Raw genomic sequence first — 25,777 nt, forward strand, 5'->3', positions numbered from 1 at the left:
TCAAATATCATCTATTATGTCATTCACAGTGGAGTACACTGCCTCATCTTCCTCGTCCTTCTTTTCTGGTTCACAGTGTTTCATCTCCCCCTCCAACATTTTACCGTCGTCTCCACCATCATTTTCTTGTTCTTTTTTTATTATCCTCTTGATTTCAGCGTACTCTGTCTTTGTGCTTTCTTGCGTCCTTGCTGGCTTTGTTTTTAACAGGGAAAAATCAATGTTGGCATATTCCACTTCTTTTGTCCCACTGTTTGAGTTCAGGGTCTGGTTGTTTTGTAATGCTTCACCATCATATATCTGTTAGGTACAAAGTAAATTGTTTCAGTCAGTTATCAGCTACAGGCAGCCAAACATTGTGCAAACTATCCATTTATCTAGTGTGTATTCTTTCATGCTTCAAAGGGTGTGAGTTCTGCGCCATATTCTAAGTCAAGCTATCCTTTTTGTTTGGTTTCTCTCTCCATCTGTCCCTATACCTGCATTGTGCTGGTGTTAGGGGTGCACCTGTAAATTGCTAGGCAGTGTTAAACGCCACCTTGCAGAATAAAGGCAGCTTCACTTTATTCTGAAGCCTCTGCCTACCATTACAGCTATGCCTTGTTGTCAGCCCATGTTTTCAATGATGCACCTATCTAAAGTTGTATAATGTGTAGTGTTCATTAAAGGATTGGCTTTTCATTTCTGGAAAACAATCATCTTTCCTGACACTGTCTTGTGTGTTGTTGTTTAGTGTAGTCCTGGTGGACTGAGCTGACTTATTATTGTTTCACCTGATAGTGCTGTGCAGTGAGTGGTTCGTTTTGTGTGTGTGTGTGTGGGGGGGGGGGGTTGTTTTAATATAACAGATGGTTAAGTGTGTGTGTGTGTGTGTGAGAGAGAGAGATTCCTATCTACATACTATGCATGTACATCTGCCTTTATGTAGCACAGAGATGTGAAAGATTTTTATTTTGATGCCTTGAAATGATGAGTTTTATCAGGTTATGTGCAACTACTAGCTGCTGTTAATCCACTGAATCCAGTGTGGATTACCATCAGCAGTAAGACTTCTTCCAAATGTATGCAAAATATTTGTGCAGAAACCCATTTTATTATTTTAAGTTATATCAAAAAAGACGAATTAACATAAATACCAGTGGGTCATCTGGACGTGTCAGCATCACGAAAGTGTCATTCAAATGTCCAGAACTCGTCATTTCTTTCCTGTAGAAAAGGGCATATTTATAGAAACGATGTTGAAATGAATGTTAAATTGAATCTACAGAGAAACCTTTGTAATAACTACAAAAATAATTCTGTACCTGTAACACTTTTTTGCCAAAAAGCAAACACCTGATGAAAGAACTGCACCAATCAAAAATGCAATGATAATTTCCAGAAATTGCCACCTAAGACCCGATGACTGCTCTACAATCAAAGAAAACAACATGAAAAACCTGTTAACTCACATATTGAATTATATACAGCACACCTAATGGCTAGTCTAATGATTGTCTTAATTACATAGGTCATAGATTACATGGGTTAAAAAATGGTAGTAAAAATGTCAAGTGGTTAAAAGTGTTACAGAAAGGGTTTTAATTTAAAACAACAGCAACAACCAAACAAAACTTACCATCTTTTTTGGACAAGTTGTTATTGATCAGCAGGTTCTCTCTTTCTTCTCCATTTCCATTGTTGCTAACACATTCAACAGTGCTGTTGCCATGGTTTTTTACAGTGAGACTGACAGTGCTGTTGACTGTGTGGTTTGATACACTAGTAAAGACAGAGTACTCAGTGTGGTGATTCAACAGAGGCCATGTGATGTTAGGTAAAGGAAAGCCTTCACTGATGCACACACAGGTCAAACCCTCAGACTGAAGTACACATCCTGAGCCATTCTGTATCTTTGTATGCCCTGTAAACATGTAGTCAGAATCATAAAACAAGGGAAGCTGCAAGCTATAATGTTAATGAACTTCAGGTTAAAAATACATGGCATCTACTTACAAGTCACAGTTACATCAACATATGATTTCAGAGTTGTGTCCAGATGTTTTACTGTACAGATGTACTGCCCTGAATGTTCTGATGTTACATTATGGACGACAAGTGTAGCTGATCCAGTGTCATTGTGCAGCTTTGTGTTAGAACTAAGTTTAGACCACACAATCACAGATGGAGGAAAGCTTTCAGCACTGCAGGTCAGATTCAGAACATCTCCCTTCCTCACAGTTGTATTCCCAATGATCTGAGCAGCCCTGTTATCTGTGGAGAATATTTAGGTGGTTTATTTAAGGAGTTCGGACACAACACTGGCATGTAATCATTCTTCACAGCTTCAACTGCAAAATTAACCTGGAAGATGATAAGGCTGCTGATGACATCACTGGTGATGTTATCAGAGTAATGTGACAATGTGTGGTACTTACATATTACTGTTATGGTGACGTTTTCCTTTAGGGTATTGTTCATATATTTAACTGTACAGATGTACTGTCCAGAATGATCCGGTTTCACATTTTGAATGAAAATTGTAGCTGATCCAGTGTCATTGTGCAGGTTTGTGTCAGAACCAAGTTTAGACCACACAATCATGGATGGAGGGAAACTTTCAACACTGCAGGTCAGATTCAGAACATCTCCCTCCTTAACAGTTGTATTCCCAATGATCTGAGCAGCCCTGTTATCTGTAAAATACATTTCAGTGATTTCAGTGTTATATTTATGAGAGGGCAAGTTACACCGACATGTAATAATTCAACCAGAAAAATGAAGGATAAGAATGATAACAACGCGAGTTTAATTAATGCAAAGTGTAAAATGCCACAAATGTCAATAAAATGCAAATTACAATTTGGTCACCGTACAACATCATAATAGTTTTCAAAAGGCTCCTAATATATTTCCTCTTACTTCCCCTGTATAGTGCAGTCGGCAGTGTTCCTCTTTCTAAACAAAGTTTTACTCTACATCTATAAATAAAAGATCGTACATCGTCTTCAACTTATCAAAATTATTTTAAATGACATTTTTGAAAAGTACAAGTCGTTAGTGGTATCACTGTCTAAACATTTCAAAGCCAATATACACAGATGTTGAGATGATATCACATATTTAACGAGGTGTGGCTGTAAGAGTTGTTCAAAAGAATTACACTAATTTAAATGCACCATTTCAGGTACCAGATGAAACAAATATGACCACTGCTAAAAATGTTCTGCTTAAAAGCACAAAGTTGTGTACTTACATATCACTGTGATATTGACATCCTTCTTCAGGGTATTGTTCATATATGTAACTGCACAGAAGTACTGTCCAGAATGTTCTGGTTTCACATTCTCAATGACAAGCCTGGCTGATCCAGAATAACTGTGCAGGTTTGTGTCAGAACCAAGTTTAGACCACACAATCATGGATGGAGGGAAACTTTCAACACTGCAGGTCAGATTCAGAACATCTCCCTCCCTAACAGTTGTATTCCCAATGATCTGATGTGTCCTGTTATCTGCAAAATACATTTCACTGAGTTCAGTGGTATATTTAAGGAGAGGGCAAGTTGCACTGCCATTTTCTGTTCAATCAGAAAAATGCCCGAACGCCCCCCAAAAAACACCAAAAAAAAAAATCACATCTTTCAAAGCTGTGTAGATGTTAACTTGCAGGATAAGAATGATAACAACGTGTGTTTAATTAATGCAAAGTGTAAAATGCCACAAACGTCAATAAAATGCAAATTACAATTTGGTCACTGTACAATATCATAATAGTTTTCAAAAGGCTCTTAATACATTTCCTCTTACTTCCCCTGTATAGTGCAGTCTACAGTGTTCCTCTTTCTAAACAAAGTTTTACTCTACATCTATAAATAAAAGATATACACTTCTGTCATGGTCCCCGTGTCTGCCCGGCCAGCTCCACAAGGCCACATGTGTTTGGTGTATATTCTCCTCTCTCCTCCCCGCCAGGGCGGAGCTCACTGCAGACTCCCGTCCTTGGCACACACATGCATCTCGTCAGGCTCTGATTACGGGTTGGACTCTTAAGGCCGGGATGCAGACACGTCAGTGAACCTCTGCCTCGAATCCTTAAGCTTTGTAAACTTGCTGCGATCTCTGTGTAACCTTATTTTCTCCTGTGCACAGTTTTCCCCGGACCCTTAACTAACCTGTTGTTTCAACCACTGTAAAGAAGAGCTAGCGTGTGTGTGACCCCAATCCCGGACGTCCCTTTCGGACCTAGGACCACCGTTCCCCTGACTGTATATATCTGCAAATGGTGATTGTGTAAATAAACGTTGTTTTCCCCTGAACTCTGCTCTGCGCCTGAGTCCTACTACACCGCATGACAACATCGTCTTCAACTTTTCAAAATTATTTTAAATGACATTTTTGACATTTATGAAAAATACAAGTCGTCAGTGGTATCACTATCTAAACATTTCAAAGCCAATATACACAGATATTGAGATGATATTACATATTTAACGAGGTGTGGCTGTAAGAGTTATTCAAAAGAATAGCACTAATCTAAACTCACCATTTCAGATACCAGATGAAACGAATAATACCACTGCGAAAAATGTTCTGCTTAAAAGCACAAAGTTTTGTACTTACATATCACTGTGATATTGACATCCTTTTTCAGGGTATTGTTCATATATGTAACTGCACAGATGTACTGTCCAGAATGTTCTGGTTTCACATTCTCAATGACAAGCCTGGCTGATCCAGAATAACTGTGCAGGTTTGTGTCAGAACCAAGTTTAGACCACACAATCATGGATGGAGGGAAACTTTCAACACTGCAGGTCAGATTCAGAACATCTCCCTCCCTAACAGTTGTAACACCACTGATTGTAATTTCTTTCATATCTGTGAGATAAAAAATACACATTTTACAATCATGTTGTTTCCTTTTCAGAATCTGCTTATGACTCAATAGATTTTTAAAAAATGCAAACAATAAATAGGAGGTTGCAAAGTACTCACGGTTTACATGTACAGTCAAAGTCTCCTCTGTAGATTTTCTACCTGTGAAGTTGATCTTGCAAGTGACACTGGTGTTATGGTGTTCAGCTGAAGGATTAAAGGTCAAAGTTGAGATGTGTCTCTGTGTGAAAGACGTCAGATTGTCAGTGTTGAAATCAGTCCTGTTTCCTGTAATGTAAGATTCAGTCCCTCCTGCTCCTCTCCATGTCCAGGTGATTTCAGGAACAGATCCAGAGCAGAGACCAGGAGCAACACAGGTCAGTGTGGCCTGCTGTCCCTCAGTCAGTGTGGGAATCATTACTGTAGGCTTCTGATTAAGACCTAATGGAAATAAATTGCATTAATGAACCCAAATTAACTACCGGAAGTTCATCTAGCGCGTTAATCTGGGTTCAAATAATAAGCTATTTAGTGAAAATGGTAGTTTTGCCAGGAACTGCTGCAGTTCCTACCAGCTACCATAGAGGTCAACAATTCCCCAGAAGAGTTAATACTTCATTAAGACCATAAAAATCCTAAATATGTTATTGTATATGACTTTTTTCTACATGATTGGCCTTGGAATAGCTTTTCATACCTTTAACAGAGACAGTTACTCTTGGAATGAATGTGAATCCATCTTCTTTCCCATTCAGTTCACCAGTAACTCTGACCTGATATGATCCAGAATCAGACTCTTCCAGATCATTAATGATGATGCTGCAGTTGTTCTGACTCACATCCAGCTCCAAACGTGAGACTCGTCCTTCAAACCCAGCCTGAGCTTTTTTGTCTGTGTTTTTGTTGCTGTGAAATATTATTTCATCATCACTGCTGCAACTGTGTTGAGATGCTTCACATTTATACCAAACTGTATGTTTGGGTGTAAACTCATCAGCAGTAGTGAAAGAACACGGGATCACAACACAGAGTCCAGCCTCTGCTGTTAGTTCTCGCTCACTGAGAGTAACACAGTATCTTCCAACACAGTGTTGTCGTCCCCAGGTTGAAGCACCTGTTAATGCAAAGGGAAATATAAATATAATGATATATCACAGTAACTTGTATTTTTTACACAAGGTGCTTGTTTGTGCTATATACAGCAACTATAGTTTTCACATTTCATAGCGTATTATATCCAGGTTATGAAATCTGCCTGGATATTAGTTAACAGTATCTCAAGACATGTTTCACAAAAGATTAAATTAATTGTTAAAAATTGACACACAAGCCAACAGATGATAGTAAAGGCACAAATTTATGATGAATTGTGAGTGTTAATAAAATTTTATCATCTGGATAAATTTCAGGAAAAAAAGATTCAAATACAAATATAGCAGAATTACATGAAACGAGAAGATACAAACCTGTGTCAACAATGCTGCCTTTAACAGAGAAAAATAGATTTGCCCAGATGAGCACAAACATGTTCGATGCTCGAGACGTTCAGTCTCTCCCTCCACAGAATAACTTGTCCAGCAGAGGAGCAGCCTCTGCTGTTAGTTTTTGTTCACAAAGGATAACACAGTATTCTTGAGACTGCTGTCTTCCACCAGTTTTGCAACCTAATTACAAGAATACAGAAGAGTCAAAATGTTTTTTAGCATTGCTGCTCTCAGAGAAAAGCAGAATACCCCAGATGAGAACAAATGTTCGATGTGTGACACGTTCAGTTTATCCCTCCACAGAGAAACTTGAACGCAGATGATGTAAAGATGCAAAACTAAAACAAGGGATTGTCCACATTTTACATAATATATGTTAAAGGATGTCACATAATTTGTTAGCAGTCATATGTATTAACTCGGTCTTAATACATAGCTGTATCATTTAATTAATACAACAACAGAAACAAATGTAGAAACAGTCCACCAGTTTTTTTTTGTCCAGCACAAGTAACTTTTGTCAGCAGTGCCATATAGAAGAAAAGGTGGAATTATATTTATTTTTTACCTTTTTCCTGTGTTTCTCATTCAGTCTTCTCTCCACAGTGATCTCAGTTGACTGCCCTCGTCGTCTCTATTTTCTGTTTCTTCCTTGTTTTTGCACCAAGATTTCAGGAAGTTTCTCAACACACATTTAAATGTTACTGAGCAAGACTGGCTTCAGTAAAAGCACCATCTTATATCACACTATGTAAATGTATTTCTCACTTAAGCACTGAGAAATGCAGCTGTTTTATTTGCTTAAAAAAGACCCTCTACTGCTGAATCTCTGCATAGAGAGTTTTCTTTTTTCTTCTCTCGATAACTTGAAGCTGGTAAAAATTAAGGAATTGGAACTGGTGAAGAAACCTCATGTTACTGACAGTGTGTGATACATGCACAGTCGTGGCCGCAAGTTTTGGCTGTGGCATAAAGTTTCTTTTTTGTGTACTTTGCTGATCTTTTGCTGTCACTTGCATTTAATGTCTCACTGTATGTATACATTCAAAACATAAGTAGCAACAAATCCAAAGGCAACTACCCGACTGTAGGCCGCAAATTATCTGAAATCACATTACTGGCACACTGGTACAGCACATGTGAGTGAAAGCTTCACAAGCAACAGTGGTGTGTAAATTCAAGAAACATAAGAAACATGTTTCCCTCCTGTTTCTCTTTCCCTCGTTAATCCTTTGTGTATTTAATGTGTCTTCCTTCGTTCTTTGTGCTGTGTTTTTCTTCCATGCTCCTGGTAATGTTCTGGTTCTCTGTTTCCTGGTTTTCTAGTTTGAGCTACACGTTTTGAGTTTCTAGTTTAGTTTTCTTGTATTTTATTTTCAAGTTTTTCTACAGCAATAAAGCTGCCGTTTTGAGTTTATTCCTTTGTGTATGAGTCCTGCTTTTGGGTTCTTCATCCTGCCTGGCACACATCACATACTTTGACATTCTTGGGGATTTAGCAGATTTCAAAGTTTCATACACGCATTCATATTGCAGAGTTCACATAAGTAATATTTTTACGTGCCTCAAAATAAGTTGTATTTAAAAGGAAATCTCACAATGTCTATGTTACCATTTTATTTTAATATCAATATTCAATAAGCCAAAAATAACTAAAACTAGCAACATGTACAGTAAATTTAATGGTCAAGACAAAGGGTGTTTTCACATCCTCTTTTAAGCTGAAAGAGAAAAAGTGTTGAATAGACAGTTGTGTGCGTTTAGCTGTTTCTTTTAACCACCAAGTAGTTCAGAGAAACAGCTTGCCACTGGTTTTCATGTTGGCAAAATGATTGTAAGTCACATATTTTGTCCAACTGTGCTTCAATGCTGTGGCTGTGTTTGGCAAGACACACACGCAAGTTTCCCTTCCTATAAAATTTAAGTAACATTGTTACTTAAAAAAATACTCAGGGAAGTTCAGTTAACGCTAGAAATGTGTTTTGGAGTTTGTACGTGCTTTGTCTCTAGGGGCCACCGTAAACATATATAAATAAAACCACGGTTTATTTTTTTACATTAATAATTCCTTTTGTGCATAATTTTATATTGTTGTTAATAATAAATTAATTAAAGCAACAAAACAACCCGAAGAGCCGGTTGGGAGCCGAAAGAGCCAGTTCTCTAAAAAGAGCCGGAAATCCCATCACTACTCTGTTGCAGTGTCTGCTTATGAGTCTGTCTGTAAGTTCAGTCTGTGTTTCCTGTTTTGTTTTGAAAGTCCGTGTCTCATGTTAGCATGTCTGGTTTTGCTTCCTTTGTCTCGTCAGCCCTGATGCGCCCCAGCTGTTTCCCTCCTGTTTCCCATTCCCTGATTGCTCCTCTGTGTATTTAAGCCCCGTGTTTTCGTTTGTCTGTGTTGCGATTTACCCTCATCTTATACTGTGTGTTCTGTGTGCCTAAGTGAGTTTATTTTGTAATTTTCAGTTTTGTTACTTTTTAGTTCAGCATTAAAGCTGGTTTTGATTTCACATTTTGCTTCTGAGTGTCTGCACTTTGCGTCCTCCTTACCACCACTCCTCCCTGCACACAGCCTTCACATGACATTTTCACCCACCTTAATAGGTCTTGCATTAGTAGGGATTGTGTTTCCACACCAGATCCTGGAAATTCAACTCTCAAACTCTTCCTCTCTAGGTCTTGAATAGTGTCATCTGGTTGGTTAACTCCTAATTACAGAGTAAGCTTTCCTCCTTAAACTTCCATAATACACAGGTCCAGCAAACTAACAAGTTCCTATTCTGTGCTATCAAAACAAATCCACAATAATCCTAATTAAACTGAATCCTTCTTCTGGTAAAATTGAATTATTATAAAAGCAAAACCATTCGGGCCACGTTATATCCATTTTCCTTTAAAATATTCCTCTCTCTCACTGGAGTCTGCTGCTGCAACCAGATGCAACTGTCCAGCAACACCTAGTGATGGGTCCAGCAACACTGACGCACCGGCGCATATATCAAGCTCACAGAGCCAAACCTGTAATGGGTGTGTGTGGCTTTTAAAAAGAATTACGTGATCAATACAGCTGCTGTATCGCTGTATCTCTAAACTGTGTTTAAAAGGTACCACATCTGCATCTGTCAATGGAATGAGTCACCACCAAAAAAACAAAAACAAAATTACTCTCACAAAGAAACAGATAATAGAGCCCAAAAGAAAAAGAAAAGTTTCTGCTGTGTGGGATCATTTCGATCTTTTAACTGCAAATAAGGTAACTGTTTGTCTGTCTTTGTTTCAGTGTAATCTATCAGAATAGGAAAAACAGCAATGTGACCTGCAGTGTAAAATATTTATTTCATTTTATGCAGGTTAAATGTTGCATCTGTTCTGCGGCGCTTTCTTACACAAACAAAAGCACATCCTCAATGTTTAGGCATTACAGAGCCAAACATGAAAATGAGGAAACAAACACACCGAGAATGAACACAGGTAGGCCTATATAGACATTGAGCAGCATTATCATCATTTTTTTTCATTAATATATGTTTTATTACTTTGAAATCAAGCATCTAGGAAGACTGTTTTTGACCAGGCAGTCCTGATTTTTTTTTTTTTTTTTTTTTTTATAAAAGACAATCCCTTAGTCTTGTGGAGAGTGTTGGAGAGAAACATCCCAAGATCAGAGGAGCCTTTAACGTACCGGGGGAATAGGAAGACATCTTATCCGAACCTTTTCCACCTGGCATTACAGTTTTTGTGTACCCCAGCTTCATCTGTGCCCTATGAGCGTGTGTTTTCCAAAGCTGAGGAAATGGTGTCAAAAACGCAATGGACTGAATGCAAAAACATTGGATAAACTTATTTTTCTGAATAGAAATTTATAATAAACTCTGAGTCAAATACATTTAAATGGGTAATGTTACATTCACAATACCTTCATTTTAATTTTCACTTAATGTCATTCACAATATATTTTAAAGATGTCTACAATATTTGCAATGTAAAAAATATAAAATGATTCCATGAAAAGTACAATACCTTACAGTGTATACAAGTATGACTAGGTCATTGAATCAGTGCCTGTTGTGAGTCTCAAGTAAGTTGCCTGCAATAATATTTAAGGTCCAACAGGTGACAGTATGGAGCAAAACAGCAACACTGTGTCGACTCAGTATCGATACAGTTTGGGGAATGTGCTGAAACGCTTCACAAGGCCTCATCTACCCATCACTAGTACCATCTCTCTCCTTCCTGCTTTCTCTTCCACACTCCTCCTTTTATAGAGAAGGGCCACAAGCTAGACCAATCAACTATTCCCAGTACTCAACTCAAAATAGCTGGCAGCTGGACTAGACTGAAATCTCCACTCCCACATTCGTGTGGCTTATATCTTACACAAACACAAACAAAAGCGTCCAATAATTGAACAGGAAAATATTCCTCACCTAATGTTTCATGGGAGATTCTGTCAGTTATTCCACCATGCCACATTTTACAACAATGGCAAAGAGGAACAGTAGAAAAACTGTGCTATAACTGACTGACCCCAGAGAGCTAGTGAACTGATCTGATCGATAAAGAGGTAGAATAGTTGTAGCCTTGTTAGCTACAACCTGCTGAACTTACAAAGATAAAAGAAAAGAACAAAAAAAGCTCAATTTGCAGCTGTAGACAGGTGAACAATTTTAATAAACTCTATGTATAAATTGAAATAGAAAGTGTAATTTGTTACATATAAAACAATCTCATTTATTTACAATGCAATGTAAAAAATTAACAAATATTAAGCTTTAATGTAATAGCTAATTTAAATTAAAATTTGTAATACCATAGTATCTGCTTTAATCAAGACAATGAAACTGAATTAATTACATCACCAAAGTATTGACTACAGGCTGCCATTACAATCACACAGCTATCTGAAACCTGACTTTTCAGTTTATATGGTGTGCAATAACATCATAATCTGATGATACATCTGCTTTTTGCAGTGACATGTCGGTTCTCTCCTCCTGATGTAGGTTCACCCTTTTTCTTGAATTCCTTTAATAAGAAGAAACAGAAGCCAATTATTGTCTAAAAGTCTTGACTGCATTCAAAGAGTCAAAAAAACACAAAAATACATGTGGAGAAACATACCAAAGGAACCATATGTAGGTTATGCAGAAGGCATTCAAAGTGAGAGATACACCAGCAACAATCCAGGGAAGAAGTGTACTGTAAGAACCACAATGTTTCACACGAGCTGCTGTAAGACAGAAGAGAGCACATGCACACACATATTTTATATATGTAAACACACACACATTTTTTTTTAATTTTTTTTTTATTTGAATGTTTCCAGGAGCCACAGCTGAGAGGCTAAACAACCACGTGTCCAGTGAGCTGCTGGTTGCCAACCTCTGCTCTACATGTATACGGTTGTGTACATACTGCACATATTTCTGTCACGTTAACTGATACTTAGTGTGTAGAAAGGTGCTGAGAAATGTTTAAAGCTTCACTCAAATTTTTGTTTTGGATGTTTGTTTGTTTTTGTTTTTGAAAGTACACATGATTTTGCAGCGTGTGATACAATTACCATTGTTCAGAATGTGAGACTTTTCTGCTGCTGCAGTTTAACAGAGATGCATATAATGTTAAAAAATTAGAAATGCACTATTTTGTTGTTTGATACAATATTTTCCTTTGCTGGAATGATGTTCTGTGGCATACTACTAGAAATAAATGAGCTCTAGTGGCAGAAATAAATGCTCTGGATAGTTTTTTGTTATTGATTTCAATATAATTTTCGTATTTTATTTAATTTATTGCAACTGTATTATCTACTGTACTTGTATTTACATAACATATAAGTAAACCATTAATTAATTAATGATATCTCAACCATTTGGTAGAGATCAATATTAAAAAACTATAAGATCTATAGAAAACAAAAACAGATTGTGGTAATTAGTCATCCAAGTCTATAAGTATCCAAACAAACAAACAAAAATCCATATCCAAAGTCTCATCAGAATTTCTGGAGGTCTTTTTTTTTCATGGAGAAATTTCAGGTTTTATAGAATATGTTTACAAATATATGCAAAAATCTATCTTCAGAGAAAACCTAATAATAAGTATTAAAGTTAATGTTGTACCTGTAGGAATTTTTGACCAAACAGCGCACGATTACTGAAAAAGGTACCCCAGTCAAAAAGGCAATGAAGACTTTCAGGAATCCTAAAATAAAACTAGATAATTGCTCTGCACTTAAAGGAAATGATATGGAAAGGAAAAAGTGTTGTTGTTTATGTTGTTTTGAATTATGTGCAGCACATGCAAACCAGAGATTGTATTAAAAATCCAGTACTGAAATTAGATTCTCTCTTTCTTCTACATGCCCAGTGTTGCTAAGAAATCCAACAGTGCTGTTGCCATGGTTTTTTACAGTGAGACTGACAGTGCTGTTGACTGTGTGGTTTGAAACAATAGTAATGAGAGTATACTGAGTGTGGTTTTCTAGGAGCAGCCATTTGATGTTAGGTAAAGGAAACCCTTCACTGATACACACACAGGTCAAAACCTCTGACTGAAGCACACATACAGAGCCATCCTGTATCTTTGTATGCCCTATAAACATGTAACCAGAATCATGAAGCAAGGTAAGGTCATTTTCATGCAAATATGAACTTCAGATTCAATATTCATATCATCCACTTACATGTCAGAGTCACATTGACATAGGAAGTCAGTGTTTTGTCCAGATGTTTTGCCATACAGATGTACTGCCCAGAATTTTCTGCTGTCACATTCGGGCTGACAAGTGTAGCAGATCCAGTATCATTGTGCAGGTCAGTGTTTTCAGTCTGAAGGTTTGTGTTGGGAGGAACTTTTTTCCACACAATATGAGCTGGCGGGAAACTTTCAACACTGCAGGTCAGATTCAGAACATTTCCCTCCCTCACACTTGTCACCCCAATGACTTCAACGTCCTTCATATCTGTCAGACAAAAAATATAAAGTACATAATCATGTACTTTCCTTAACTTCTGACTTTCTTGCAAAGCTCGCATGGAGCTGTAAACTTCAGTAGATTTAAAAAACAAAAACAATGAGACTGTAAAAGAACTCACAGTTTACTTTCAAAGTTGAAGCCTCTTCTGTAGTTGTTCCACATGTGAAGTGGATTTTACAGGTAACAGTGGTGTTGTGTTGTTCAGCTGAAGGATTAAAGGTTAAAGTTGAGATGTGTCTCTGTGTTGCATCAGTCAGATTCTCAGTCTTGAAATCCACGCCGTTTCCTGTAATGTAAGATTCAGACCCTCCTGCTCCTCTCCATGTCCAGGTGATTTCAGGAACAGATCCAGAGCAGAGACCAGGAGCAGTGCAGGTCAGTGTGACCTGCTGTCCCTCTGTCAGTGTGGGAATCATTACTCTGGGCTTCTGATTAAGAACTGGTGGAAATGAACTGAATTAATGAAACCAAATTAACTACCTGAGGTTAATCTATCACAGTGGTTCCCAAACTTTTTCCGCTGGGCCCCCCTTTGTTTTACAAGAAAAATGTTCGCACCCATATTTTGCTCAATTGTGGTTTATTTCACACCTCAAACATTTAGTAAACAATTAAGCAAATACAAGTAATCTGCAGGTAGTAAGGAAATAAACTACTAACTCTTTTACGCTACGTCCGCACCTACACGGGTATTTTTGAAAACGCAGCTGTTTCGTCCACACGTAAACGGCGTTTGGAATCACCGAAAACTGAGATTTTTTTAAACTCATTTTTTGCGTTTACGTGTGGACGAGTAATACAGAGTTCGTCACTCAACGTCAAAGGTATGCGCCTTTTTTCACGTCAGCTGTGCGCCACGTTATTGTTTACATGAGATGAATTGCAGACTGGCAGATAGTCAGATTAACAGTATTTTGTCTCTATCTTTAGGTTTTACACGCTTACATTTACACACGCAGTTACTGTCCCTCTATTTAGAAAGGCAGAAGCTCACGGTGTGATTATTTTACATGTAGTTGTTTTTTTCCTGTGTAATAATATTCAACATTGCTATCAATACATTTTTCAAAAAATGTCTCTATGTGCAAAATGGGTTTAAAAACATAAACAGCTGTAGGATCCTGTTTGTCCGTGATTTTAACCGGGGAACAAATCGTGGCAGGATCAGCCTGATGTTATTTGTATCCCACTGTAGCTTTACTGTATAAAGAGCTAACATCTCCAAAATGTCAGGAGTAGTTAGTCATCACAAGAAGTGTTTGTGAACTAAAAATCAAGAATGTGGGATACTGTTTGTCCATGATTTGAACAGCCCAGCGATGCTCCAGACGAAGGGAAAACCAATTTTGCAGGGGAGACCTACCTTGGCCCTTCTTCACCATATTTTCTAGTCTTTGGCTTAGAATGAAGTTGGTTTGGAAACATATTAAGCTATGCTTCATCTCCTGCTTTGCGTTTGTGTATAGGCCCCGTGCTAGCAGTGTCCAAGTGTTGTTTTGTTTTGTTCCCCTTTTCATGCCAAGCCCCCCCTGCAATGGCTCTGTGCCCCTCCTAGGGGGCGGGCCCCACACTTTGGGAAGGTCTGATCTATCACATTAATCTGGGCTCAAATATTAAAATATTAAATGAAAATGGTTAATAGGAAGCACAGGTTTTTTCTGGAACTTCTGCATTTCCTACCAGCTACCATAGAGGTCAAGAATTCCCCAAAAGAATGAATACTTCATTAAGACCATAAAATACAAAATATGCTATTGTAAATGACTGAATGTTTTTTTTTCTACATGATTGTCCTTGGAATAGATTTTCATACCTTTAACTGAAACATTTACTCTTGGAATGAATGTGAATCGATCTTGTCGTCCATTCAGTTCACCAGTAACTCCAAGCCGATATGATCCAGAATCAGACTCTTTGAGATCATTAATGATGATGCTGCAGTTGTTCTGACTCACATCAGGCTCCAAGCGTGAGACTCGTCCTTCAAACCCAGACTGAGCTTTTTTGTCTGTGTTTTTGTTGCTGTGAAATATTATGTCAGCATCACTGCAAAATTTTTGAGATGCTTCACATTTGTACCAAACTATATGTTTGGGTGTAAACTCATCAGCAGTAGTGAAAGAACACGGGATCACAACACAGAGTCCAGCTTCTGCTGTTAGTTCCCGCCTAGTGAGATTAATACAGTATCCTTCGTCGTAACAGTGTTGTTATGCCCAGGCTGAGGCACCTGTTAATGCAAAGGGAAAGATAAATATAGTGATAAAGAATATTTAGTTTACAACAATAAACATGATGTCTAATTAAAGATATTGAACTTTTATCTTTTACACGGGCTGCTTGTTTGTGCTGTACTCCACAACTACTATAATGTTCTCATTTCACAGCTTATTATATCCAGGCTATGGAATCTCCCTGGATGTGCATCAACAATATCTCGGAACACGTTTAACAAAACATTAGCCAACAGATGATAGTAAAGGCACAAATTTATGATGAACTGTGGGTAATAAAAAATTCTTATCATCTGGATACATTTCAGAAAAAGAGTGTTACATGCAAATATTTTAAAAAGTCAAATACAAATATAGCAGAATTACAGTAAAGGAGAAGATACAAACCCGTGTCAGCAATGCTGCCTTTTACAGAGACAAACAGAGCAGACCAGATGAGAACAAACATTTTCGATGCTCGAGACGTTCAGTCTCTCCCTCCACAGAATAACTTATCCAGCAGATGAAGCAAACATGCAGAAATCAAAACAAAGAAAGAAAAAGTCAACAATTCAAATCACAGCTCAATAAAAGATGTTGCGTGCTTAGCTTTGAGACAAAGCGATGTGTCCTTTACAAACTGTGACACATATATACCAATACTCCAGCATTCTTTATGAAAAAGACCTTTGTGACATCTGTTTCTAAATATTGTTTAAAAATAAAAATTATCCTCACAGTGCAGCAATAACACCAATACAATAATATAATACAATAATAATCACTTGTAATAATAAATAAATCTATATTAACTGCCAAATAAGAGGACAGCATTGGGTCAATCATACAATTTAATTAATAAATCATGGTCTTATTCACCAGCGCTTCTACATATGTGAAAAAGGCTTTACATTTCTTTTTTTAAAAAAGATAAAAAGACTTTAAACCTTATTTTACCTGCTTTGCTTTGTTCTTTATGCTTCTCTTCTCACTGATGTCTGCTGACTAAAGTTTTTCATCGTCGCATCTCTTCTCTTTTTCTTCCTCATTCTTGCAACAAGGAAGTCTGTCAGTAAACCACTCAACTTTAAAGACTCACATTCTTGTTCCTCTGGTATAATTATAAAATGTTCATTGTTTATTAAATAATTTACCTTTTTTTTTAAAACCCACTGTGTTATCTTGAGATTTGATATTTTCCAGTAATGATGCTCAAACAAGTTTTATATGTTCATATAGCATCAAGTCCTCATCATTCACCTCAAGGCACTTTACACCCTCAATATGCGTAATAAGAATATGCTTCAGCCGATACCTTTTGATTAGCCTTGTCTTTTGCTTTCGTGCTTTGTGGTAGATCTTTATTCTATATTCACAGAGATATTTGAATGCGAATCAATAAATCAATATTCAATTCAATATTAGAGTGAAAAAAGACTCGTATAGGACATAGCTTATTTTTATATTACCTCAGCTTTATACAACCCATACAGCGTGATTATATTGCTATCAAAGTACTTTCTTATTTACTCAGTGTAAAAGATTAAATGATTGAATTAAAACATTGAATGCATTAAAGAGCTTATGAATATTCACTTCTGCATATTTCATGTCCACATGTGCAGAAGTGTTGCAGCCTCTCTGCAAATGCCAAATATAAGAAAAGGTGATAAACCACAATTAGCTTTGAGCTAAAGTTAAAATAAAAGGACGATGTGTGTTTAAAACACTGATCATTTTGTTGGAAGCAGAAAAATGTTTTCCTGTTAAGATTTAAGTTTATATTTTATATGTAATATTTAATATAATCATTAAAATGTGTTTTTTTTTTTTTTACAATGATACAGAATTTCTCTGCTTTCAACTGACACTTCCTCTTTCTTATGAACCTCTACTGTACTCTGTAGTCTTTGTGATCAGTGTGAAGTAGTTTTCTCACATTGCTCAACTGCAGGTCAGGAGCTTACACTTAAATGTAAACATTTTATACCAACCGATCGTGGCTCAAGAGTTGGGAGTTCGCCTTGTAATCGGAAGGTTGCCGGTTCGAGCCCCGGCTTGGACAGTCTCGGTCGTTGTGTCCTTGGGCAAGACACTTCACCCGTTGCCTACTGGTGGTGGTCAGAGGGCCCGGTGGCGCCAGTGTCCGGCAGCCTCGCCTCTGTCAGTGCGCCCCAGGGTGGCTGTGGCTACAATGTAGCTTGCCATCACCAGTGTGTGAATGGGTGGATGACTGGATATGTAAAGCGCTTTGGGGTCCTTAGGGACTAGTAAGGCGCTATATAAATACAGGCCATTTACCATTTACCATAACTCTTTCAGGTACACTTATTAATACTTCTTAATACTGTATGAAAATGTTTCCCGGGTCTCACGAACAGCCTTGTTCTGAGCTCAAATAAATGGAGGAGGCTGCACCAAATATGCTGATCAATCTGCTGTACTATCCCCTGAGATAAAAGGGATCTGATAAATTACATAATTACCATTAATTAATTTACATAGGCATGGTGTCACAGCTGGAAAAGCTAGAACCCGAGTTGGAGCCAAATGCAGATTCAGACCATGACTCAAATTGACGTGAATAAAGTTATTTACAAGAACAAATGTAACAGTGATTAACAATAACATGGATGGGGCTATATAGAAGTACGTGGTTAGGTGCAAAACAATGAACATGAACTAGAGCCAAAAATCAGGTAGAGCTAGATTCTGTGAACGTGAGCTAAGCGCTATATACAATATACATTGACTATGAACATAACTTAGGGACAGATAACCATGAACATGATGTAAAGTGGTCTCCAAATCTAGAGCTTGGAGCCAGAGAGGATATTGGATATGACGAGGGAACAGGGGTAAGTGAGCCGGAGAACAAACCCACAGAGGGAGAGCAAAATGAGAAGGGGTTGATGTGACTGATCCAAACAGGTAACATTTAACATCTTACTTGTTTGCAGGCGGAGGTACATGAAAGGAGGGAGCTAGACTGTGGAGGTCTGGGTGAGTTAGTGAACAAGCTGTAGCTGTAGCTGGGATGGTAATAGGTACGAACTAACACTGGTTAGCTGACGATCAGGTGAAGAGTAGTTGTGTGAAGAGTAGTTTCTCCAGAGGAGAGTCAAGGTCAGATTCCGCCCAGAGAAGGAGACACATAGCACTGTGAAGGACACATTGCCACTAGTTATGGGATTTCCGGCTCTTTTTAGAGAACTGGCTCTTTCGGCTCGACTCACTAAAAAGAGCCGGCTCTTTCGGCTCCCAACCGGCTCTTCAGGTTGTTTTGTTGTTTTAATTAATTTATTATTAACAACACTATAAAATTATGCACAGAAATGGGCTTCGTCCAAAGGGTGGCTACCCTCTCCCTTAGAGATAGGGTGAGAAGTACGGCCATCCGGGAGGGGCTCACAGTAGAGTAGGTGGTTCAGGCATCTAACAAAGATGCTTCCTGGGTGAGGTGTTCCACTGGGAGGAGGCCCTGGGGCAGACCCAGGCCATCGTTTGAAAACGATGTGCCCGGAGTTTGCTGTTCTCATCGCCTCAGATATTTGAAGTTTACACAGCTACATTCTCGCCTGAAAATATGTTAAAAGTTTATTTTGCGACCCAGAAAGAGTGATAAGAGTAATATTAAAACTAAGTAGCTGCAGTAGTAGCAGCCATTGTTGGAAACTGGAATTGGCTGGGCCAATCTTGGATATGGTTTTTCAATTTTGTTGTCCAGGTGGAAAATCGGGAGAAATTGGGGAGAATCGTGGGTCCTGAAGATGTTTGGGAGGGGCACTGAAATTCGGGATTATCCCGGATAAATCAGGAGGGTTGGCACGTATGGCCTAGCATAGCCTGTAATGTTATTATGACGGACACATTTTATGAGTGAACTTGACTTTAAGTGACTTACAGGTTTCTTCCAGGTTCTTCCTTTTTGCTGCCATCGTCCTCTCCTCCTTGCGGGTCCTCGCAGCGCAGGCTTGCCGCTACTAAAACTAAACAGAGCCCCCCGAAAGGCACAGCCAATCACATTGGCCATATTTGTCACATGAGGTAGGACTCCAGTAGAGAATGTAATTTAACTCTTTCTGCTCCGTTAGGTGAATAAAATTTTGACAGATCATTTTTTTTCTTTCAATCGGTTTTGTTTTTCTTTACTCGAAGAGATCAAATTATTGGTGGGGACAATTCAATAATCACAGGATATTGGTGGGGACATGTCCCTTCCGTGCATGCCAAATCTACGCCCTTGGTTATAACTACGTTTAGACCACACAATCTGAGATGGAGGAAAACTTTTAACAGAGCAGCTCAGATTCAGAGTCTCACCCTTCCTCAGACTTATAATGCCAGTGAGCTTTATGAGCAGACCTATGAGAGAAAAAAGGGACAAACTGACAATCACATAACTTCCATAACTTTCTCATTTTTTCATCAAGATAGAAAAAAATATTAAATAGTAAAAGCAGTCACAGTTCACATACATTTTTTCTTCATTTGTTTCACAAGTTTAGCTAATTTTACAGGTGGTACTGGGTTATGGTATTATGATGACCGTTAACTGAGCTGTGTTTTTGTGTTTATCAGCCACATAAATTTGGGTACGTTGCACAAAAAATGAGGAAATTTGTGTTTGGTTGATGTTTTCTTTGTTGTAACAATGCTTGGCAGTAAATCTTATAAACAGGCTTTCTGACTATATTTCCCCAAACATTTGTAGGCCAAGGAGCAGAGTTGAGTGTATAGATTGTGTCTATGAATAACTTGCCAAATCTTCTCTACCAAGGCCAAACAACTTATTCTGACTCAAAAATCAGCACAGAAACCTCTGACCAGCTGTGAAGTTAGTTCATGGGTGATGATATGTGCCATGGCTCTGGATCCTTTTGATCCAGCTTTTTGAGTTTCATGTGTTTTAGTGATATTTTGTATAACGGTTTAGGTTTTAGGTTATTAATTAGTTTAAAGTTAGTCCGTTTTGAGTTTCTTCTATTCCTTCTTTAGTTTCTTGTTTATTATGTGTCCTTGTGTCTCTGTCCTCTGCTTCACTCTCAGTGTGTCCGTGTTGATGCGTGTTTGTGTGGGCATCCTTGTGTCTTGTTATAGAGTGTCTCTGCTTTCAACTAACACTTCCTCCACAACAATGGCAAAGAGGAACAAAACTGTGCTATAACTGACTGACCCCAGAGAGCTAGTGAACTGATCTGATCGATAAAGAGGTAGAATAGTTGTAGCCTTGTTAGCTACAACCTGCTGAACTTACAAAGATAAAAGAAAAGAACAAAAAAAGCTCAATTTGCAGCTGTAGACAGGTGAACAATTTTATTAAACTCTATGTATAAATTGAAATAGAAAGTGTAATTTGTTACATATAAAACAATCTCATTTATTTACAATGCAATGTAAAAAAAATAACAAATATTAAACTTTAATTTAACAGCTAATTTAAATTAAATTTGTAATACCATAGTATCTGCTTTAATCAAGACAATGAAACTAAATTAAGTACATCACCAAAGTATTGACAACAGGCTGCCATTACAATCACACAGCTATCTGAAACCTGACTTTTCAGTTTATATGGTGTGCAATAACATCATAATCTGATGATACATCTGCTTTTTGCAGTGACATGTAGGTTCTCTCCTCCTGATGTAGGTTCACCTTTTTTCTTGAATTCCTTTAATAAGAAGAAACAGAAGCCAATTATTGTCTAAAACTCTTGACTGCATTCAAAGAGTCAAAAAAACATAAAAATACATGTGGAGAAACATACCAAAGGAACCATATGTAGGTTATGCAGAAGGTATTCAAAGTGAGAGATAGACCAGCAACAATCCAGGGAAGAAGTGTACTGTAAGAACCACAATGTTTCACACGAGCTGCTGTAAGACAGAACAGTGCACATGCACACACATATTTTATGTATCTTATATATGTACACACACACACACGTGGGGGCTAAAATGCTGTGGGGGCACAGACAGATGACAGATGTAACTTTAGCTTTTTTTTGTAATTTTAGCGTTTCCAGGAGCCACAGCTGAGAGGCTAAACAGCCACATGTGTCCAGTGAGCTGCTGGTTGCTCTACATCTATACAGTTGTGAACATACTGCACATATTTCGTCACGTTAACTGATACAACAGTCTGTAGAATGTTGTTGAGAAATGCTGATTCAGAAATGTTTATTGCAAATATTTCCTTTGTTTGGGCTATTTTTTCTTTTTTTGTTTTTGAAAGGACAAATGATTTTGCAGCGTGTGATACAATTACCATTGTCCTGAATGTGAGACTTTTCTGCTGCTGCAGTTAAAGTGCAGATGCAGTCAAGATAAAAAAAAAAAATAATAATCTGAAATGCACGTTTTTTGTTGTTTGATACAATATTTTCCTTTGCTGGAATAAAAATCAGGTTGGTTTTTTTTTTATTTCAGCTGTATTATCTACTGTAGTTCTATTTACATTGTTACATACAAGTAAACCATTAAGTTATATTTAAACCATTTGGTAAAAATCGATATTAAAAACTATAAATTCTATTGAAAAAAAAATTGTGGTTATTATTCACCCAAGTCAACAAGAAAATATTAAAATTTATCTATGGAGAAAACCTGATAATAATTACTAAAGTTAATGCTGCACCTATAGCAATTCCTGACCAATGATGACTGTGATGATGACTTTTAATGACTTTAAGGAATTCCAGCCTAAAACTAGACAGTTGCTCTGCACTCGAGGGAAATAAAATGGAAAGGAAAAATAAAAAGGTTAATATCCGTGGTTTCTGAATTATAAGTAGTACATGCAAATACAGAGGTTGTGTTAAAAATACAGGACTAAAAAATCTGAAAATGTTAAAGTGGAAAGTGTTTAGATGAAAAGCACAAACCATGTTTTTTAGACAGGTTTTTATGGACTAGCAGGTTCTCTCTTTCTTCTCCATTTGCATTGTTGCCAACACATTTAACAGCACTGTTGCCATGGGTTTTTACAGTTACACTGACAGTGCTGTTGACTGTGTGGTTTGATACACTAGTAATGACAGAGTACTCAGTGTGGTGATTCAACAGAGGCCATGTGATGTTAGGTAAAGGAAAGCCTTCACTGATGCACACACAGGTCAAACTCTCAGACTGAAGCACACATCCTGAGCCATTCTGTATCTTTGTATGCCCTGTAAACATGTAATCAGAATCATAAAACAGGACATGCTGCAAGCTATAATGTTAATATGAACTTCAGGTTAAAAATACATGCCATCTACTTACAAGTCACAGTTACATCAACATATGATTTCAGAGTTGTGTCCAGATGTCTTACTGTACAGATGTACTGCCCTGAATGTTCTAATGTCACATTATGGACGACAAGTGCAGCTGATCCAGTGTCTTTGTGCAGCTTTGTGTTAGAACTAAGTTTAGACCACACAATCACAGATGGAGGAAAGCTTTCAGCACTGCAGGTCAGATTCAGAAAATCTCCCTCCTTAACGGTTGTAACACCACTGATTGCAATTTCTTTCTTATCTGTTAGATAAAAATATACATTTTACAATCATGTTGTTTCCTTTTCAGACTCTACTGATCATCCAATAGATTTCAAATAAATAAATAGATATAAACAATAGGTTACGAAGTACTCACATTTCACATTTACAGTCAAAGTCTCCTCTGTAGTTTTTCCACATGTGAAGTTGATCTTGCAAGTGATACTGGTGTTGTGGTGTTCAGATGAAGCGTTAAAGGTCAAAGTTGAGATGTGTCTTTGTGTGAAATCTGCCAGATTCTCAGTCTTGAAATTAGTGCTGTTTCCTGTAATGTAAGATTCAGTCCCTCCTGCTCCTCTCCATGTCCAGGTGATTTCAGGAACAGATCCAGAGCAGAGACCAGGAGCAACACAGGTCAGTGTGGCCTGCTGTCCCTCTGTCAGTGTGGGAATCATTACTCTGGGCTTCAGATTAAGACCTAATGGGGAAAAAAATGCATTTATAGAAACACATCAACTATCTGAAGTTCATCTATTAAATCAATCTGTTTTTTCAAATAAGATATTTAATGAAAATGGTTAATGGCAATCACAAGTTTTAACAGGAACTGCTGCAGTTCCTACCAGCTACCATAGAGGTCAATAATTCCCTCAAATTATGAATACTCCATTAAGGCCTTAAAAATACTAAATATGTTATTGTACATGAACAAATATCTTCTTTTTCAACATGATTGTCCTTGAAATAGCTTTTTTCACCTTTAACAGAGACAGTTACTCTTGGAATGAATGTGAATCCATCTTGTTGTCCATTCAGTTCACCAGTAACTCTGAGCTGATATGATCCAGAATCAGACTCTTCCAGATCATTAATGATGATGCTGCAGTTTTTCTGATTCACATCAGGCTCTAAATGTGAGACTCGTCCTTTAAACCCAGACTGAACTTCTTTGTTGTTCTTATTGCTGTGAAATATTATGTGAGCATCACTACTTGTTTTAGACTCTTCACGTTTGTACCAAACTATATGTTTGGGTGTAAACTCATCAGCAGTAGTGAAAGAACACGGGATCACAACACAGAGTCCAGCCTCTGCTGTTAGTTCTTGCTCACTCAGAGTAACACAGTATCTTCCAACACAGTGTTGTTGTCCCCAGGCTGAAGCACCTGTTAATGCAAAGGAAAAGATAAATATAGTGATAAAGAATATTTAGTTTACAACAATAAACATGATGTCTAATTAAAGATACCACAGGAACTTTTGTGTTTTCACAATCTTCTAGTTTGTGCTGTAGCCTACACAACTACTATGGTTTTCACATTTCATAGGCTATTATATCCAGGCCATATGTCAAGACATGTTTAACAAAAGATTAAATTAAAATGGCACACAAGTCAACAGATGATAGCAAAGGCACAAATTTACGATGAACTGTGGGTAATAATAAATGCTTATTATCTGGACAAATTTCAGAAAAAGAGTGTTGCATACAAATATAAAAAAATTAAAATACAAATATAGCAGAATTGCAGTAAAGGAGAAGATACAAACCTGTGTCAGCAATGCTGCCTTTTACAGAGACAAACAGAGCCGACCAGATGAGAACAAACATGTTTGTTGCTCGAGACGTTCAGTCTCTCCCTCCACAGAATAACTTATCCAGCAGATGAAGCAAAAAGAAATCAAAACAAAAAATACAATAAAGAAAAAGCCAACAGTTCACATCACACAGCTCAATAAAAGATGTATAATATATATAATAGAATATAAATGTATATTAAATGCCAAATAAGAGGACAGCATTAGGTCACTCATAATATTTGATTAATAAATAATGGTCTTACTCACCATCACTGCTACAGAGGTGAAAAAGTCTTTACATTTCTTCTTTTAAAAGCTTTTTTGAGCCACATTAAAAAATTTTTTTACCTGTTTTGCTTTGTTCTTCAAAACTTCTCTTCTCACTGATGACTGGTGACTCTCTAAACTGAAGTTTGTCATCCTCATCTCTCTTTTTTTTTTCTTCCTCCTTCTTGCAAAATGATTTCAGGAAGTTTCTCAGTAAACCACTCAACTTTACAGACTGACATTCAAGTTCCTCTGTATGCTATATGTAATTATAACATTGCTTATTAAATAATTTACCTTTTTAAAACATAATGTTATCTTATTTTAACATTCAAATAATGATGCTCCAACAAGTTTTATATATTCATATCAGAATCAGAATCGGGATCAGGAGACTTTATTTATCTCCAAGGGGCAATTAACAAACAACTGAGCAGCATACGTGGAAGATAAGGACAATAAGAACAGGCAATAGGAGTGAAATAATAAATACACAGAATATACAGAATATACAGTTTTAAAATTACACAGTTTTAAAATTAAAGTGACTGAAGGTGAATAAATAACCGCAAGTGACTAAAAGAGAATAAAGTGTCAGTAGTGTAAGAAGAATGTAGTTTATATTTCTGGTGTGGGAAATGTTTTTATCGGCTGGAGCAGAATGGCTTTGAGGACAAAGGTGGCTCTCCCTCTCTCAGTCCTGCAGGAAATGCAGCCGCAGATGCTGGGTGAAGAATGTGAGAGTGGTCGTCGATGATTTTGGCTGCCTGTCTAAGGGCGTGTTGGCTGAAAACCTGTGCCAGAGTTCTGACAGGCAGTCCAATGATTTTAGAGCACACTGATGGAGTGTGCTGCAGTCTGTTCCTGTTCTGAAGGCTGAGGGAGTGGAACCAGCAGGTGATGGAGAAGGTCAT

At 37.5% G+C, this 25,777-nt stretch overlaps 1 protein-coding gene and 1 long non-coding RNA gene across 2 annotated transcripts; both read right to left on the reverse strand.

The window, feature by feature from the left end:
- On the reverse strand, nt 1-25,123 carry LOC146508692 (basement membrane-specific heparan sulfate proteoglycan core protein-like). Its single transcript, XM_085178178.1, has 22 exons — nt 24,567-25,123; nt 23,774-24,181; nt 23,173-23,493; nt 22,798-23,055; nt 22,385-22,703; nt 19,725-19,944; nt 18,034-18,101; nt 13,438-13,772; nt 13,026-13,304; nt 11,462-11,570; nt 11,299-11,365; nt 6,323-6,398; nt 5,554-5,970; nt 4,977-5,297; nt 4,602-4,859; nt 3,236-3,493; nt 2,418-2,675; nt 1,996-2,253; nt 1,619-1,903; nt 1,305-1,410; nt 1,137-1,206; nt 1-300 (listed from the first exon to the last, which is right to left on the reverse strand). Exons 1-22 carry the CDS (start codon nt 24,625-24,627, stop codon nt 1-3), a joined length of 5,052 nt encoding a protein of 1,683 aa, XP_085034304.1. The 5' UTR covers nt 24,628-25,123.
- LOC146508693 (uncharacterized) lies at nt 15,415-17,520 on the reverse strand. The gene is made up of 3 exons (XR_014877027.1): nt 16,490-17,520; nt 15,941-16,043; nt 15,415-15,549 (listed from the first exon to the last, which is right to left on the reverse strand). It is a non-coding gene; the product is annotated as an uncharacterized LOC146508693 (long non-coding RNA).
- Nucleotides 25,124-25,777: the final 654 nt, after the last annotated feature.

The sequence above is a fragment of the Neolamprologus multifasciatus genome, chromosome 11 (genome assembly GCF_963576455.1).
Source record: "Neolamprologus multifasciatus chromosome 11, fNeoMul1.2, whole genome shotgun sequence".
Taxonomy (NCBI): Eukaryota; Metazoa; Chordata; class Actinopteri; order Cichliformes; family Cichlidae; genus Neolamprologus; species Neolamprologus multifasciatus.